General features: G+C 40.0%; 2 protein-coding genes across 2 annotated transcripts; both read left to right on the top strand.

Annotated features, from left to right (window-relative positions):
• Positions 1 to 304: 304 nt before the first annotated feature.
• LOC134444502 (zinc finger protein OZF-like) lies at positions 305 to 2,859 on the top strand. The gene is made up of 2 exons (XM_063193812.1): positions 305 to 689; positions 1,327 to 2,859. Exons 1-2 carry the CDS (start codon positions 305 to 307, stop codon positions 2,529 to 2,531), a joined length of 1,590 nt encoding a protein of 529 aa, XP_063049882.1. The 3' UTR covers positions 2,532 to 2,859.
• Positions 2,860 to 9,216: 6,357 nt separating this feature from the next.
• LOC134444501 (gastrula zinc finger protein XlCGF7.1-like) lies at positions 9,217 to 17,335 on the top strand. The gene is made up of 3 exons (XM_063193811.1): positions 9,217 to 9,333; positions 11,054 to 11,219; positions 16,379 to 17,335. The coding sequence occupies exons 1-3, from the start codon at positions 9,217 to 9,219 to the stop codon at positions 16,993 to 16,995; spliced, it is 900 nt and encodes a 299-aa protein (XP_063049881.1). The 3' UTR covers positions 16,996 to 17,335.
• The last annotated feature ends 1,577 nt before the right edge of the window (positions 17,336 to 18,912 follow it).

Raw genomic sequence — 18,912 nt, 5'->3', positions numbered from 1 at the left:
CACATTTAGAGACGTTATCACCCGTTGGATCCTGAAACCAAAACTTTCCCATTTACACCTTGATGGGTGAGACCCTTTAGTCACCTCACGAGGGGAGTGGTCTACAGCTCCACCTCTACTAGTGGCCCAGGGATAAAGCTCCTGGCTCCCTTCCAGTAGGCCAGCACAGCAGAATACTTGGCTGAAAGGGGGACTCTGCAAAACAAAGTACATCTGCTGCTGGCTACATATCTGATCCTTTGACAGCTCACGAACCTGAATGAATGAGGTTCTTCATTGATGCTCATCTCAACTCGTAAAGAAAATGGATGGCATGAAGGAAGAGGACATCTATGACTTTCTACCAGAGCATTTGACTACAGACATGAAGGGTAGTAGTACTTGGACACCAACTTGCAAAGAAGAACCGTGTTTGTCGCATGAGATTAAAGGAGAGAAGTTTCAAGTCATGGAATTAAGCGGTCATGAGAGCACTTCTGAAATTCAACCATCAGCTCCATCAAAACAAGGAATATCTCTGAAGGCGATTAAAGAGGAGGACCTTCATGATTTCCTCCCAGAGTATTTGTACAGAACTAAGGAGGAAGAGAATGAAACTGACACATTGGACATGAAAGAAAAAGACTTGGACATGAAAAAGGAACCAGAGTCTTCTCGAATGGAACAAAATGCACACTTGGCTCCAACAGGTATGTTTCACAACTAGCAACCAAGGACACCACCTGGAACAATTTTCTGGAGCCGAGCCGAAAATAAAAAAGTGCAGGAAATCTTTTACATAAGTTTACCTAATTTTGCATGCCAAAGGAGCTATTTTATAAAAGCAATATAACACTCGTGCTTGTGGGGTTGATCTGGGAAACCTTCATGGTTGCAATTACCTATGACACTCAACAAATCAAACCTGTGAGGGTATCCCAGATCAATCTTATCACCATTTGTGTCATATTGCTTAATTGGTATTATTATTATTAGTATTATTATTGAAATAATTTAATCCTGTTAAAAAATAGCAGGCTATTAATGTAGTAAGTTTGGGGAATGTATTTTTTAACTGAACAAGTCAGACAGGCGGACAACAGACTCCAGTTCTCTGCCCTGCACGCTGTCTTCCACATCTTTATTTGATAATGCATGCAGTTGCATGGCCCTTGTGGCCCTCCTTTGCGAATTTGAAACTTTTCAAGCTTTGGGCTGTGGCCCTAAGAATCCCTGCATTAGACTACCCTTACGTAAAAACTATGCCTGAAATTCACAAGGTATTCCATCATTCAACTGTTGTGAAGTTACAACTCATTTTTTGTTTTTCTTCTTTTCTTTCCTCAGGTGAACACCAGAAAGCTAATATTAACACAGTCAGATTCCAGTGTGTTACATATGGTAAAGACTTTTCCAGGAGAGGTGACCTCAACTGGCATCAAATAACCCATACCGGAGAAAGGCCTTACCAGTGTGCTACATGTTTAAAAGACTTTGCCAGCAGAGTTAACCTCAAGCGGCATCAAATAACCCATACTGGGGAAAGGCCTTACCAGTGTGCCATATGTGGAAAAGGCTTTACACAGAAAGGTGACCTCATCACCCATCAGAGAACCCACACTGGAGAGAAACCATTTCAGTGTTCAACATGCGGTGCAGCTTTTTCACACAGCATGTCTTTATCTAATCACCAGAGAAAACATACAGGGGAAAGGCCCTACCAGTGTGCTACATGTGGAAAAGGCTTTTACCGGAAATTTGCCCTCAGCCAGCACCAGAGAATCCATACTGGAGAAAAGCCTCACCAGTGTGCTACATGTGGACAAGACTTTGCCAGGAAAGGTGACCTCACCACCCATCAGAGAACCCATACTGGGGAAAAACCATATCAGTGTTCAACATGCAGTGCAGCTTTTTCACAAGGCAGCCACTTAGCTAAGCACCAGAGAATCCATACTGGGGAAAGACCTTACCAGTGTGCTACATGTGGACAAGAATTTGCCAGGAAAGGTGACCTCACCACCCATCAGAGAACCCATACTGGGGAAAAACCATATCCATGTTCAACATGCGGTGCAGCCTTTTCACAGAGAAGCTCTTTAGTTGCTCACCAGAGAATTCATACCAGGGAAAGGCCTCACGAGTGTGCTACATGTGGAAAAGGCTTTGCCAGGAAAGGTGACCTCATCACCCATCAGAGAACCCATACTGGAGAAAAACCATATCCATGTTCAACATGCGGTGCAGCCTTTTCAAGAAACATCTCTTTAGCTGATCACCAGAGAATCCATACTGGGGATAGGCCTTACCAGTGTGCTACATGTGGAAAAGGCTTTGCCAGGAAAGGTGACCTCATCACCCATCAGAGAACCCATACTGGAGAAAAACCATATTCATGTTCAACATGCGGTGCAGCCTTTTCACAGAGAAGCTCTTTAGCTGCTCACCAGAGAATTCATACCAGGGAAAGGCCTCATGAGTGTGCTACATGTGGAAAAGGCTTTGCCAGGAAAGGTGACCTCATCAAGCATCAGAGAACCCATACTGGATAAAAGCCAGTGTACCACGTGTGGAAAAGATTTTACACGTAAAAATGCCCTCATCACCCACCAGGAAATCCACATTGACAACAATTAACAGCAGTGCAGAAGTCTGTGAAGAGCATCTGATGAGATGAGACTGGAGAACAAGACCTGTTGCACTGTGTTCCATCTGCATGTTGTATAGGAATCATACTTGTTGTAAATTCAGTTCTATTGTACATTTAGTTCATAAGATATTCAACATCAATGTATTGGATTTATTTGTGGTGAGGATCATGATATAGATGATACTATGTACAGAAAATGACAAGTCAATGTAATTACAATAGATTATAAACTGTGGTTTTAATGTTCTGACCATATTTTATATCACAAAACATATTTTCAGAGGGCTCCCTGGTTATAATTACAATATAGAGCCCAACTAACATTGACGCATATGCATTGATGCAAATTACAAAATAAAACCTAAAGAATCCTGACGCATATTTAGGTAAATTACAATCTAGAACCTAAAGAACCCTGATGCAAATGCAGGTGCTGTCATCACTCCTATATCAGTAATTTAGCGAATTGGCTCAAAAATTACTTCTACTAATAATAATAATAATACTTTCTTTTTAAACAACACCTTTCAAAAACACAAAAAAAGTAGCTTTGTGTTTGTGTGTGTGTGTGTGTGTGTGTGGGGGGGGGGTTAGTGGGTGTGTGCTTGTGGTCATGGGGAGAATAAAGCCGATGGGAGCAGACATGAACAAATGATTAAAATATTGCTGCCTAAAACACTCCACTAACGAGTTAGATAACCAGCATGACATACATATACACGATATGAACTTTAACACTCCACTACCCCAACGAGCTAGATAATCCAGCATCTCCACACACATACTGTATACACAATATGAACTTTCTTCGCAGTGTCCTGGTGTTGTTTCTTTCATTTATATTGTTGTTGTTTTTTATTCTTTAGAATTGTACCATCTGACTATTTTATTAGAACTTGAAAATCCTTCTGAAATGCATTATTACTTGTTTTGAGTTTTTGACTACTTTTCAAATAAAGTTTTTTTTCATGGCACAAGGAATGTTGTAGAGTATTCCCTTAAGGGGAATTCACAGCAGCACCTCAACTAAGGTGCAGTACAGAACAGTAGCCACCCCGACCTCCTGGGCAGCGATAAAACAACCCCTGGCTGAGGTACACGCATGGTACTCCCAGGCTGAAATGTCCGTGAGCTGAAACTATGCTCTTGGACTGTGATTGGTCAATGTGCTTGCAGCAGTTCAGTGAGTACCTGGCCCTGATAGGTCAGTGGTGTTCTATTCTTCTACCCTACCGCGGAGGTTTGAATAAGGAAAAGGAAGAACAAGATGCGGTTGACTTGGCAGGAAATCACTGGAGTTTACTTGACAGGGAGAAGAGAAACCGTGTTTTATTTCAGTAGTACAACTCCCAAAAATCAATTAAAAATATTGATAAAAGGCCACCATGAAAATGATATAAGCTTGTAGTGTGGTAGTAGCAAAGAAGTTTCTTTGTTCGTTTGTAGTGTGTGGCAGCTATCTACTAAAACAGGGTTCGCTAATGTCCTGTATAGTTTGAATGGTTTTGGCTGACAGTTGCTAAGCTAGCTGTTAATATGGCCATTAGATGTATCTATTGTATATAAAAACGGCTATTGATTGGCATTTAAACCACCTGAACCTATGAGTTTGTAATAACTGATTTAGCTGGCAAGCTACTAGGCCCCAAGTGTGAATGGCCATTCAGGCTGTCTATTGTCTTTTAAAACTGCGTTTGTTTGCCATTTAATGTCATGTACAAACCCCAACTCTGGTGAAGTTGGGATGTTTGGTAAACTGAGAATAAAATCAAAATGCTATCATTTTCAAAACATTCAATACATTTATAAAACAAAGGAGATACGCACTCCGCGCCTCGAGGACTCTGATGAAGACGCATGTCGAAACGTTAGTCTCACTGCACTAAAAAATAAATTACAGAAAATAGACATCCGTGTGGCACCAGATTTCTTCCCTTTTTGCCCATTCAATACATTTCTTAGATGGATAATAGTGAAAAGACAACATATCAAGTGTTAAAACCGAGAAAAAATATTGTTTTAGGGGACATATGTACTCTTTTCTAGTTTGATAACTGCAACAAGTCTCAAATAAGAAAATGACCCGAACACAACACAAGGGTTAAGCTGTTGAAATCACGTTCAAGATAGGAATCAACACTGTTTTTATATAAAATCATCTCATCAGTTCATGATATTAACTGTTAAGTGTCTTTTGTTTTGTTTTCAGTCTTCCTTGACATTTGCTGCCTTTTATTGTCCCCGTCCCAACCCTTTTGAGACACGTTGTATTTACATATTCATGAATATCCCCCAAAACAATAATGTTGGTCAGTTTTGATGGCTGATATGTTTTCTTTGAACCGTTCTCTAACTAATGTCAGAACTAGACTTTTGGAAATGGCAGTATTTTGTTATTATTCACAATTAACCTTGCGCCCAACTTCTATGGAGTTGGGGTTGTAATACTTGACTAAAAAGCAACTGATGTTGTACCATGTAGTTATGCCCCAACTTTTAGAAGTAGGCGACTAGTGGAATATTATGTTTTAGATAGCCAGCTGGCTAGTAGGCGACTAGTGGAATATTATGTTTTAGATAGCCAGCTGGCTAGTAGGCGACTAGTGGAATATTATGTTTTAGATAGCCAGCTGGCTAGCTTTTAGAAGTAGGCGACTAGTGGAATATTATGTTTTAGATAGCCAGCTGGCTAGCTTTGGGATTCATTCTAGGGACTAGTGGAATATTATGTTTTAGATAGCCAGCTGGCTAGCAGTAGGCGACTAGTGGAATATTATGTTTTAGATAGCCAGCTGGCTAGAAGTAGGCGACTAGTGGAATATTATGTTTTAGATAGCCAGCTGGCTAGCTTTTAGAAGTAGGCGACTAGTGGAATATTATGTTTTAGATAGCCAGCTGGCTAGCTTTGGGATTCATTCTAGGGACTAGTGGAATATTATGTTTTAGATAGCCAGCTGGCTAGAAGTAGGCGACTAGTGGAATATTATGTTTTAGATAGCCAGCTGGCTAGAAGTAGGCGACTAGTGGAATATTATGTTTTAGATAGCCAGCTGGCTAGAAGTAGGCGACTAGTGGAATATTATGTTTTAGATAGCCAGCTGGCTAGGCTACTAGTGGAATATTATGTTTTAGATAGCCAGCTGGCTAGCTTTTAGAAGTAGGCGACTAGTGGAATATTATGTTTTAGATAGCCAGCTGGCTAGCTTTGGGATTCATTCTAGGGACTCGGCTCAACTGAATGAGTTAGTTCTCCCCCTGTTGTCACGGAGGTGAATTGACGTCATCAACGTCGTTGAATTCTCTGCGGGAAAAAAACATCACGCCCTTTCCTGCATTCGCACGCAGGACGACTATGAGGAAATACCCCCCGCTGACAGTACGTCTATGCCAAAGGAACTATTGTATGAAAGCCTTAAACACTTAAAGGGACACTGTGCAGGAAATTGTCAAAAAAAGGTACTGCAAATATGCTGCTCATTGAAACTGGGCTGCATATTGCCAAATTTGATCTTTACATGAAAGTTTACTAAGTAATAAACAAACACTTTCTTGTATGGTCCAAGTACAGTCATTTTTGCAGCTAAAATGGCTGTTTTTGGAAATTCTAAATGGCGGACCATGGAGAAGATCCCCCTTTCCTTGTATGAAAAGTGCAATTTTTGCAGTCACAATGAATACTTAGAATTTGATGCTGGTGATTAGTATTCATGCATGTAAGTATTCCAGCATGAATTCTGGAAATAAACAACTTAAAATCTCACACAGTTTCCCTTTAACGGGTCTAATTGCCTACGGTACTAAGCCTGCTGCTTTGTGCCTACAGTGAATCACACATGTGAGGGTATCTCAGACAAATCTCACTCCCACTCGTGTCCTATTGCTTAACCCTTGTAAGGCGTTCGTGTTTTAGTTACATAGAAGGTGTTCAGGTCAATTTTACCCTGGCATATAGAAAAATAATGAAAAATGGAAAAAATCACCACTCATATTCACCCTCAAGTTCCCCACAACCTGCCTGTGAATTTCAGTTTGTATATGTTTTTGAGAGTGGGAGATACAGAGAGAGAAAGATAAGGAGACGGTGAAGAAAATGATTAAACTCAATCCAAGCTCTCGGATTGAACCATTAGTGCTCTTTTCGCGCAAAGTTGAAGCATTGATGCACAACTGAATGACCGAACAATATCTGCACTCCATTTTCCACAGACTTCACCCTCTGCCTTGTCTTCTCAACATGTGATCACTGCTGTATCAGAGAGATCAGAAAATATTGATGTATAAACCCCCCAAAGTGATACGTAATAGAAATGTGCAGGGGGGTTGGCAAGGGGGGGGGGTTCTCTAATTTTCTTTTCAGATTCATGTTCCTCACTGAAAATGACCCAAAGCCAGTGACTCTCAGTATGAAAGAATAATAACTGATACTATTTCTCTCAGGCTAACCTCAAACGGCATCAAATAACCCATACTAGGGAAAAAACATTTCAGTGTTCAACATGCAGTGCAGCCTTTTCACAAGGCAGCCACTTAGCTGCTCACCAGATAATCCAAACCGGGGAAAGGCCTTACCAGTGTGCCACATGTGGAAAAGGATTTGCATTGAAGGCATATCTCAAAGAACACCAGAAAATTCATACTGGGGAAAGGCCTTACCAGTGTGCTACATGTTTTTTTTTACACATTTTTTTTGCAACACTGATTCATTTAGCCTGGTGTTTAACCAGGGAGCTACCAGGTTAGAGTTGGAGCATAAATTACCGTGGCAACTCAGCTGAGTTTCAGGTTAGCAAGGCTGATGGAACGGATATAGCGTAGTTTACAGACTTGAGCTCGGATTTGGGGTTACTGCCGTTGATGGAATGGTCCCCAGATAGCAGTGTGCCCTTTGTGGAAATCAAAACACACACACCAGATAGCAGTGTGCCCTTTGTGGAAATCAAAACACACACACCAGATAGCAGTGTGTCATTTGTGGAAATCAAAACACACACACCAGATAGCAGTGTGTCATTTGTGGAAATCAAAACACACACACCAGATAGCAGTGTGCCCTTTGTGGAAATCAAAACACACACACCAGATAGCAGTGTGCCCTTTGTGGAAATCAAAACACACACACCAGATAGCAGTGTGCCCTTTGTGGAAATCAAATGATTCTTCACATTTAGAGCCGTTATCACCCTTTAGATCCTGAAACCAAAACTTTCCCATTTACACCTTGATGGGTGAGACCCTTATGTGACCTAACGAGGGGAGTGGTCTATACTGCCCTACAATATCAGAACGCAGTATCTTGAAAATGGTCGAAAATGGGTTTAGACCGGAAATTGGCTTTAAAATACCTCCTTTTTTGGCCCAACTTGGTCCCGTTTCGGAAAAAAACGCAAAAAACTGATTATACTGCGCTTTTTGGTTTTAGGAGGTTACGTGTTACTAGCCAAGAACGCAGTATAATGCGAATTATACTGCACTTCTCCATTGACACCGTGGTTTTGGTGTAGACAGTAATACCACAACAGAGCGCAGTATAATGATTTTTCAGCTAAAAAGTAATGAGAATGTTGTTTTTTTTGCTTTTTTCTTGCGTGCATAAATTTTCACCATAAAAAATTATATGGAAGTGTCATCACCACTTTACCTCCAACACAGTCGCGTGGACAGAAAGGAAACTTTAAAGCCTTTTTTCTCAGTTTGGCATTTTGAATTATACTGCGTTCTGAAATTGTAGGGCAGTGTACTGCCGTGCAATACTAGAACGCAGTAACTCAAAATGGTCGAAAAAAAAATTATATCGGAAATCGGTTCTAAACTAGATCATTTGTCTTGTGTCCAAAAATGGCGGTCCAACACCGTCCCGTTTTGGAGAAAACTCATTTTGAAAGTGCAAAAATGACCCAAAAAAGGTTAAACAAAAACGCAGTAAGTCGGCGAGTTACTGCTGCACGTTCCAATGGGACTGGTTTGGGAGTAGACAGTAATACAAGCTAAGAACGCAGTAACTCCTGCAGTAACTCCATTTTGTGGCAGTAATACCAGCCAAGAACGCAGTAACTCTGTTTTTTGTGGCAAAAAGGCACATAAATGTTGTTTTTTGGGGGTTTTTTTGTGCATTAAATTTCTATCCTAAAAAAGCATTACCAGGAAGTGTCACCACCAATTTACCGACAACACAGTTGTCGCGCCATATGGAAAACTTTGAAGCCTTTTTTCTCAGTTTGCCGTTTTCAGAGTTACTGCGTTCTAAGATTGTAGGGCAGTATAGCTCTCCCATTTACACCTGGATGGGTGAGACCCTTTTGTCACCTAACGAGGGGAGTGGTCTACAGCTCTCCCATTTACACCTGGATGGGTGAGACCCTTTTGTCACCTAACGAGGGGAGTGGTCTACAGCTCCACCTCTACTAGTGGCCCAGGGATAAAGCTCCTGGCTCCCTTCCAGTAGGCCAGCACTGCAGAATACTTGGATGAAAGGGGGAATCTGCAAAACAAAGTACATCTGCTGCTGGCTACATCTCTGATACTTTGACAGCTCAAGAACCTGAATGAATGAGGATCTTCATTGACACTCATCTGAACTCGTAAAGAACATGGATGCCATGAAGGAAGAGGACATCTATGACTTTCTACCAGAGCATTTGTCTACAGACATGAAGGATGAGGACATCTATGACTTTCTACCAGAGCATTTGACTGCAGACATGAAGGTTAGCGGTACTTGGACACTAACATGCAAAGAAGAACCATGTTTGTTGCATGAAATTAAAGGCGAGTACATCTATGCAAAAAAAGACCTAACCCCAAACAAATTGATACAAAAGGTTTTTCAACTGATTTTGTTATCTCTAAGTGTCCTTAATAACATACTAAAAATCTAGGAAAATCTGACTTCAGGAAAGGTGTCATTTTCAAGATCAAAGTTTTTAAAAATAAAGGTTACTACATGATAATTACATTGGCATGAACTAACATGTTTTCAGGATCTGTTTGTTTGGAGTGCTGTTTGGGTGGATAAAGACACTACTGCTATGACAATATCCATGTACTGTTTGTCAGGGCACATCGGCAGTGATGAATCATGGTGTCACTAGGTATTTTGGGTCTTTCAGCAGCTGAACTGAATAGACAGGAGCCACTACATGTGTAAGTAGAGGGCAAGGTGAAACGGTTGGTACTGGAGACAGACAATGTCCTGAAAGGACATAGGGCTCTAGCATAGCTTTCGAGTAAGCCAGAGTAGGGCCTGTTGTAGCTTCATAGGCAAGGGTCAGGGCCTTGTATTCAATTAGGGCATGAAAAAGAGGACATGACTGGGAAACTGAGGCTATGTGGTCAGAGAATGATAGATGGTCATCAACAAAGACACCTAGATTTCTTGTGGCCTTATTTGAGGCAACAGTAGCAGAATCCATATTGAGCTCGATATCATGGCAACCTAAATCTTTGGCTGGGATCACCAGCAGTGCATTTGGGCGAGGCTCAACTGAAGGTTGCATTCCTTCATACTTGTGGATAGTTCAGAGAGGCAAGCGGAAATGTGTGTGACCGTGGAGTCATCTGGCACAAAGTAACTGTGCTTCATCGGTGTAACAGTAGTATGAGAAGCTGTGAGAACAGATAACATGGCCCAGTGATGTGGTGTACATGGCAAATATGAGTCCCAGCACCAGGCCTTAGGACACCTCTGTGGAGAGGCTATGATTTGAGGACAGCTGACCTTGCCCTTGATACATGCTAAGAATGATTCCACCAGACTCAAAGAATGTCTGGAAGAACTTGAGACACATAAAACTCAATTGTTTATCTAAGAGAGATGTTAAATAATTATGTTTTGGAAAAAAAAATGCTAGCTGGTGTCTGCACAAAGATTTTTAAATTTACTACAAAACAAAAAGAGATGTCCATAATCTCTTCTGAAGATATCTTCTGGCTTACTAGAAACAAAATAAAAGAGTAATTTTGAGCTTGGCTTTTTCAGATTTTGAGGTTTTGCATTTTGAAATTTAATGCATATTTAATTAGATATAGTCCAATTACCATATTAAAACATAACATTTCAGAAAACTTGCAATACATTTTTTTCTCACAAATATGTGAGTAATCACCAGATTAAGTTTCATGGTGATATCGGCAAGCTAAATTTTTTGGCCTATTCACCTGGAGTGTCTCTTGACCCTTATAATAAGCCTATGGCAGCCATGTTGAAAAAACTCATTTCCCAAAGTCAGATTTTACTAGATTTTTAGTATGTCATTTAGCAGGTCCAATAGTAATAGAATCCATAAAAAAACCTTTTGTATCAATTTTTTTGGGGTTAAACCCTAAATGTACTCGCCTATTAAAGGAGAGGAGTTTCAAGTCATGCAATGTAATGGTCATGAGGGCACTTCTACAATTCAACCATCAACGCAGGCATTATCTCTGAAGGCGATTAAAGAGGAGGACCTTCATGATTTCCTCCCAGAGTATTTGTACAGAACTAAGGAGGAAGAGAATGAAACTGACACATCAGATATGAAAGAAGAAGCCCTGGACATGAAAAAGGAACCAGAGTCTTCTCGAATGGAACAGAATGCACACATGACTCCATCAGGTACGTGTCATAACTAAAAAACTTGTTTTGAAAATTCTTAGAAGGTGCACTGTATTGATAGCTATTGATAGCTGTAAATCTAGACTCAAGACGAAGCTGTTCTCAGTGGCTGTCCCCCAGCAGCTTTATATAATGTTTTCATTCATATTTTTATTTTCCCGTATGTTTATTTTAATGTCTTAATTGTCTTTCACTCTAATTTCTTTCTTTCCGTCTTGCTTCCTATTTGCTTTTATTTTATCTTTTATTCCTGAAGCATATTGACTTCCACTTTTGATGAAATGCGCTATACAAATAAACTCTCCATGCCAGAGTAGGTATTCCAATCATACTGCTTATTGTCAAAAGTGAACAAAGCTCATTACATTTTGAAGATATAAATATTTATTTTTGGAAATTCTGTCATGACTACAAGACAAATATCTGCCCTTTTAGATCCTCTTTGTACTCTTTAATTTGCCTGATGAGCTGTTTAGCAAGGACGGTCGACTAGAGGCTTGGCCAATTAACACTAGAACTACCAGGATTTTTCTGCCTACTTAGAAGTACCAGAGAGGGGTCATTTGACCCGGTGTCCTGTCTATTTGAGCGACCCGTCGAAATGTGATTCTCTTCGCTACTGAGCATGCGCACGCATGCGCACACCCTCGCGGTGGTTTTCGCGGGTGATTGCCCATCGAATTGTGAGACCGCAAGTTACAACACAGGATCCCCTGAGACTGTCAACTTTAATGACTCAAACTGTAGCCTGAGGTTACCACCAGTCATAGTCTAGTTAGCCTATAGCCTGTCCACCGACTGTCATGGACTGAAAGTTACGATATATACCCTGGGGGGAAAATGGCAGAGGTGGAGAGTAACTATATCCTTAACTCGCGTTACTGTAATTGAGAGCGTGGATCATCCAGCAGATCATTGGGAAATCTGCGAAATAGCGTGGCCTCGAACATTTGCTACTTTGTTGCCTAACCGTAATCGCTCACACACTCAGCCTCGAACATTGTAATTGTAACATCGATCAGAAAAGACTATTTATGTAGAGGAGGCGTTCTCATTGCAAAATGGAAAAAATCGCCACCTCTGATTGAGCTGTCAAAATGCTCCCTTCACCCTTTTCACTCAAGAATTTGAATCGACTGCATTGTAAAATGCCTGAACATGGTAATAAGAAATGCACTGCTGGGGATGTTATGAAAATATGATTCTTGTCATTAAAAGACAGACATCTGCCAAAACAAAGCCACAATACGCTATCTGGGAATATGTAAACCCCATAGCACATGATTTCATGTGGAAATTTGCCTTGCGAGCCCACGTTGCATTGAAACCAAACCAACAGCAAATGACTGCATTAAACAACCCGTAGCCAGGCCCTGATCCCAAACACTTTCTCCAGTATTTGCGCAAACTCAACTCAGTCTCTTTCATATGGCACGTTTTTTAACTTGCTCAAACGAGAGGCTTTGAATTAAAATTTGGATTGAAACGCCTTCCGCGGAAAATCAAGGTCGCTCATTTAGATGAGGCATCGCAAATCGATAGAACACCACTATCGAATAGGGCGACCGGTCGCTCATCTCGACGAGGCAACACATCTCGACAGAACACCGGCAGCTTTTACCGAATACACTAATTACTAATTTTGTTATGGTAATTAGGTTGTTTGGGGCCGTGTGTGGGGTGAGGGGTGAGGGCTTCGCAGCCAAAACAAACAGGGACAGACAGCTTCTTCCCAAGGGCTGTCAGCCTCCAAAATCACCACGGGTAAATAGCAACTCGCATGAAGATATCAGCAGCAAAGACAGATAGCACAGTTTGGCGGACAGTGTGTTACAGTTCTCCATTGGTTTGGCTCATTTCTTGAAACTGAGATGTCATTCTCAAAACACGGACAAATCCCAAAACTAGTTTGCAGTTCCTCACAACAGAATGGCATTTATCATTGCTTTCATCAAATTTCAAATGCTTTTGTACATGTCTCAATCATTTAGTACATCCTTGCAAATGGCTATGTACAAGTATCCTACAGTTAACACAATCAGCTTACATTTAGTACAATTTTCAAATGAATGTACCTTGCTGATCTATCCCAATTGTTTGATTCTCAGTGTAATGGCTGTCCTGAAAACATGTCAGCACATTTTCCTCATATAAGTCATCATATGCAGAATAGTCTGCTCAATTTTCAAGATAGTGTTAGGAAATTGGGATAAAATATTTTGGAATGTTTTGGAAGATGTCATATCAAAATTACGATAATCTGGTTAGTATATAACAAGTAACATCATTTTTGACTAACAAATGAGGAGAGGTCCACATTGCAGGTGACTAATCTATTTGACCAATCCAATCCAGAAACGAATCGCTATGAAACAAATATATAGAGTATCAGTTGATAAGAATACTGGCAGAGTAAGAGCTGTAGCACCAGTCTATGCAGGTTATTCAATTATTCATTGTTCAGCATTTTGTAACGTATAAGTAGCCAACACTGTGCAGACTGGGTTTCCAATTCTGAGAGTGTCAGTATCCTCCTCTTTACATTTGGAATCCAGCTTTGCAATACAGTCAAGCAACCCTGTGACTCAAGTGACAGCTGTGAGCTGCTAACAGCCACATTTTCACAACAAAAGGAGTGTCCGCAGGGGGTCCAAAGGGTCAAATGACCCTCTTGTGGGTCTTTTAGGTAAAAAGGTCAATTGACCCCTCCGTGGTAGTTCTAGTGTTAAAAGGCAGTCGACTGGAGTCTTGGCCAATTAAAAGTAGTCGACTGGAGGCTTGGCCAATTAAAAGTAGTCGACTGGAGGCTTGGCCAATTAAAAAGCACAAAGGATCAAAGCAGAGATATTCTAGACAGAGATACGTCATTTTGATTCTTTTCCAGTATCCACTTGAATGCCCCTTTATAAGACCTTCGGTTAGGAGATCTACGGAGCCCTGAGGCTGAGAATAAATGAAGTCCCTTTAGCGCTGTAGGTGGTGGTAGCGCGCGTCTTGTGCAAACATCTCAAAAAGAGAAGAAGAAGGAGAGGACCACGCCCCCTTAGTAGTCTAGCATTGGGTGGACGGTGTTTGGGATATCTTAATTTGATTGAGTATTTTTGATCAGAGTGTGCAGACATGTTTATTTCATTCTTCAGTCATTGCATGTTTGGCACCTTGTAATGGAGAGTGCAGTGTAATCCGAGTAAACGCAGATTATTTCTAGAGGTGAAAAAATGGTGGACAATGGAGAAGACTATTCGTCATACTGTGTATATGGGTGGGAGACGTGACGCCTTGTTTTTTCGTAACATTGGTTAAAAACCTACAAAACTGTTATTTTCCTTTAAAAAACAAATGTCAATGAAAGAAGATGTGGTACATTATGTTTCATATTAGTCTTAGATGAGAAGAGACATTTTTGTTAAGATTTATGTTAAGGTTTATATGTCAAATTTCCTGCGGTGTGACTGTAACATTAATGAAACAATATATAATAATATATATATAAATTAACCAACAACATTTTGAATAATGTATGAAGCATTTGGCATGATTGCATAAATCTTAACTTTAGATTAAGATATGTGAATGTGGAAAAAACTCAAGACTATACTATTAACTACAAGTTCAATTTCGTAACACAAATTGCGTCCTGTGGGGTGACATGTATGTCAATGTTTGTGAATGGGCAGCTGCAAGGCAAACTACAAGGGTCTTAAAGACTGGCTCCTAACCAGTCAGTACCTCAGTTATTGGAGAGTGCTGTGGAAGTTTAAGGTGACTCTTAACCTCTAAATATGTCTTCATATTGCAATCTTTCTGTCACGCAATGCTTAGGTTCATTTTATGGTGTCCTGTGGTGTGACTGCTCTTATAGGAGGAAAAAAAAGTTTTTTTATTAATGAAAACACATATTAAGATTAAACACAATATCATTATCAAGTTAGCATGAGCTCAGATGTCAGTCATGTATACAAATTATTAAAATGGCCATAATGCAGTGAATTCCTTGTGGTGTGACTCCATTTTCCTGCGGTGTGACATGCCTATGCTATGTGTTGATGCAGGACACATTTTCCCAAAAATGGCAAAAATAAGGTGAAATTCCTCAGACCACTAAGTGCTTTATTTTTTTCTATTTTTTTCCAATTTTTATCCATCATTTTTTTCAGGAATTTGAAAAACTTTTTTTTTTTTTGGCGTTACGCCCTTAAACGTCAACCACCCATATGAAAAGTTAAAATTTCTGCACAATTAGAAATGATGGTGTGGTAAGTTTTCATGACAAAGATAAACTTTGTGAATTGGTAGCATGCATTTTGGAAAGACACTGAAATATTACACCGTGCACCTTTAAATATTAAAACTTTGTCATCTTAAAACTAAACGTTTGATGCACCTCTGCTTATAAGCCGTGTATTGCTTGGTGTGTATATTCCAGAAAAAAAGTCAGAGACACACCAAGAATCAGACATACACAGATCTTGAAGACACAGGTCATGTGTCTCATGATGCTTAAAATGTGAAGACAATAAGAAAAAATATATATCAAAATATGAAGACATTGAAATCGGGCCTGACCCATTTGCTCCAATTTATACCATAAGACCTTTTTTCACTCAAGCATTCTTTTCAATCAATTTGTCATCTTAAAACTAAAAGTTTGCTGTGTGCACCTCTGCTATAAGCCATGTATTGCTTGGTGTATATTTCCACAAAAAATCAGAGGCACACCAAGAATCAGGCATGTACAGGTCTTGAAGACACAGGTCATGTGAGTTATGATGCTTAAAATGTGAAGACAATATGAAAAAGAAAAGATGAAGACTGGCCCATTTGCTCCAATTTATATCCTAAGACTTTGTTTCATTCAAGCATTCTTTTCAATCAATTTAACTAATTTTGCTGGCAAAGGAACTATTGTGTGTATAACACTCGTGCTTCTGATGTTGGTCTGGGATAAACTCAAGGGTGTAATCACCTACAGTACTCAGCACATCACACCTGTGAGGGTATCTCAGACAAACCTCACTCCCACTCGTGTAATATTGCTTAAATGCAAGCCTCATGTGCACCTCATTATTTACCTTTTTAAATATTGATCTGAATATGCCAGCGCATAGGTTGCAAATAGTTTACTCATTTGTATGTGTTTCTTCTTTTCTTTTTCTCAGGTGAACTCCAGGCAGCTCATAATAACATAGACCAACACCAGTGTGCCACATGTGGGAAAGGATTTGCATTGAAGGCATATCTCAAAGAACACCAGAGAATCCATACTGTAGAAAGGCCTTACCAGTGTGCCACATGTGGGAAAGGATTTGCATTGAAGTCATATCTCAAAAAACACCAGAGATTTCACACTAGGGAAAGGCCTTACCAGTGTAATACATGTGGAAAAGGCTTTACACAGAAAGGTGACCTTGTGACCCATCAGAGAATCCATACTGGAGAAAAAACATGTCAGTGTTCAACATGCGGTGCAGCCTTTTCACAGAGAAGCTCTTTAGCTGATCACCAGAGAATCCATACTGGAGAAAGGCCTTACCAGTGTGCTACATGTGGAAAAGGCTTTGCCAGGAGAAATGTCCTCAAGCGGCATCAAATAACCCATACTGGAGAAAAAACATATCAGTGTTCAACATGCGGTGCAGCCTTTTCACGAGGAAGCCACTTAGCTGGTCACCAGATAATCCATACTGGAGAAAGGCCTTACCAGTGTGCCACATGTGGAAAAGGCTTTAAACAGAAAAGTAATCTCATCAAGCATCAGAGAACCCATACTGGATAAAATCCTTACCAGTATACTACATGTGGAAAAGATTTTACACGTAAAGATAACCTCATCACCCACCAGAAAATCCACATTGACAGCAACTAACAGCAGTGCAGAAGTCTGTGAAGAGCATCTGCAAGTTGAGACTGGAGAACAAGACCTGTTGCACTGTTTACCATCTGCATGTTGTATAGGAATCATACTTGTTGTAAATTCAGTTGTATTGTACATTTACTAAGATATTCAACATCAATGTATTTGATTTATTTGTGTTGAGGATCATGATATAGATGATACTATGTACAGAAAATGACAAGTCAATGTAATTACAATAGACTATAAACTGTGGTTTTAATGTTTTGACCATATTTTATATTACAAAACATATTTCAGAGGGCTCCCTGGATAGAATTACAATACAGAGCCTAAAGAACCCTGATGCATATTTATGTAAATTACAATCTAGACCCTAAAGAATCCTGATACATATTCAGGTGTTTTTTTCCCTCCTGTAGCATTACTTTAGCTAATAGACTCAACTACTTCTACTACTACCAATAATAATACTTTAGTTTTTAACACCTTTCAAAAACACCCACTGGCATGATATCAGTGTAGGTGTGAGTGGGTAAGCAATGATATCACTGTAGGTGTGTGTGGGTGTGTGTGGGTAATGATGTGTGTGTGTGTGTGTGTGTGTGTGTGTGTGTGTGTGTGTGTGTGTGTGTGTGTGTGTGTGTGTGTGTGTGTGTGTGTGTGTGTGTGTGTGTGTGTGTGTGTGTGTGTGTGTGTGTGTGTGTGTGTGTGCTTGTTAGTTGGTGTGTGCTTGTGGTCATGGGGAGAATAAAGCCGATGGGAGCAGACATGAACAAATGATTAAAATATTACTGCCTAAAACACTCCACTACCCCAACGAGTTCGATAATCCAGCATCTCCAAACACATACACGATATGAACTTTATTCACAGTGTCCTAGTGTTGATTCTTTCCTTTATATCATTGTGATTTTTTTATTCTCAAGAATTGTACCATCTGATTATTTTATGAGAACTTGAAAATCCTTCTGAAATGTATTATTGCTTGTTTTGAGTTTTTGACTACTTTTCAAATAAAGTTTTTTTTCATGGCACAAATAATGTTTCCATAGAGTATTCCCTTAACACTAGAACTACCACGGAGGGGTCAATTGACCTTTTTACCTAAAAGCCCCACAAGAGGGTCATTTGAGCCTTTGGACCCCCTGCGGACACTCCTTTTGTTGTGGAAATGTGGCTATTAGCACCTCACAGCTTTCTCTTGAGATACAGACTGTGGGTGTGTGTGTGTGTGTGTGTGTGTGTGTGTGTGTGTGTGTGTGTGTGTGTGTGTGTGTGTGTGTGGATCATTTCCAATGCCTGTTGAGTGCTGTATCTCTGCATCTTCGTTCCTGGGAGAGGAGCTTCTTTCACCACAAAATTCTTGAGGGAAGTGAAGCAGTAGTCCACATGCACTGGTATTTATCCATCTAGCAATTGCCAGGTTGCATTCACATGAGTCGTTATGGTCACATGGCATGGGAGATTCACACGTTACAGTTTTTCTCGATTGGTTTGGCTAATTTCTCGAAACTGAGATGACATTCTCAAAACAACACGGACAAATCCCCAAACCAACTTGCAATTTCCCAAAACAGAATGGCATTTTTCATTGCTTTCATCAGATATCAAATGCTTTGTACATGTCTCAAATGTTTAGTACATCTCTGCAGATGGATATGTACAAATACCCTTCAGTTGACACATTCAGAATACATTTAGCACATTTTCCAAATAAATTGACCTTGCTTATCTGTTAATATGGCCATTAGATGTATCTATTGTATTTAAAAACGGCTATTGATTGGCATTTTAACCACCTGAACCTATGAGTTTGTAAAAACTGATTTAGCTGGC

Source organism: Engraulis encrasicolus, unplaced genomic scaffold (assembly GCF_034702125.1).
Source record: "Engraulis encrasicolus isolate BLACKSEA-1 unplaced genomic scaffold, IST_EnEncr_1.0 scaffold_57_np1212, whole genome shotgun sequence".
Lineage (NCBI taxonomy): Eukaryota > Metazoa > Chordata > Actinopteri > Clupeiformes > Engraulidae > Engraulis > Engraulis encrasicolus.
This window is presented reverse-complemented; position numbering and strand designations above follow the sequence as displayed.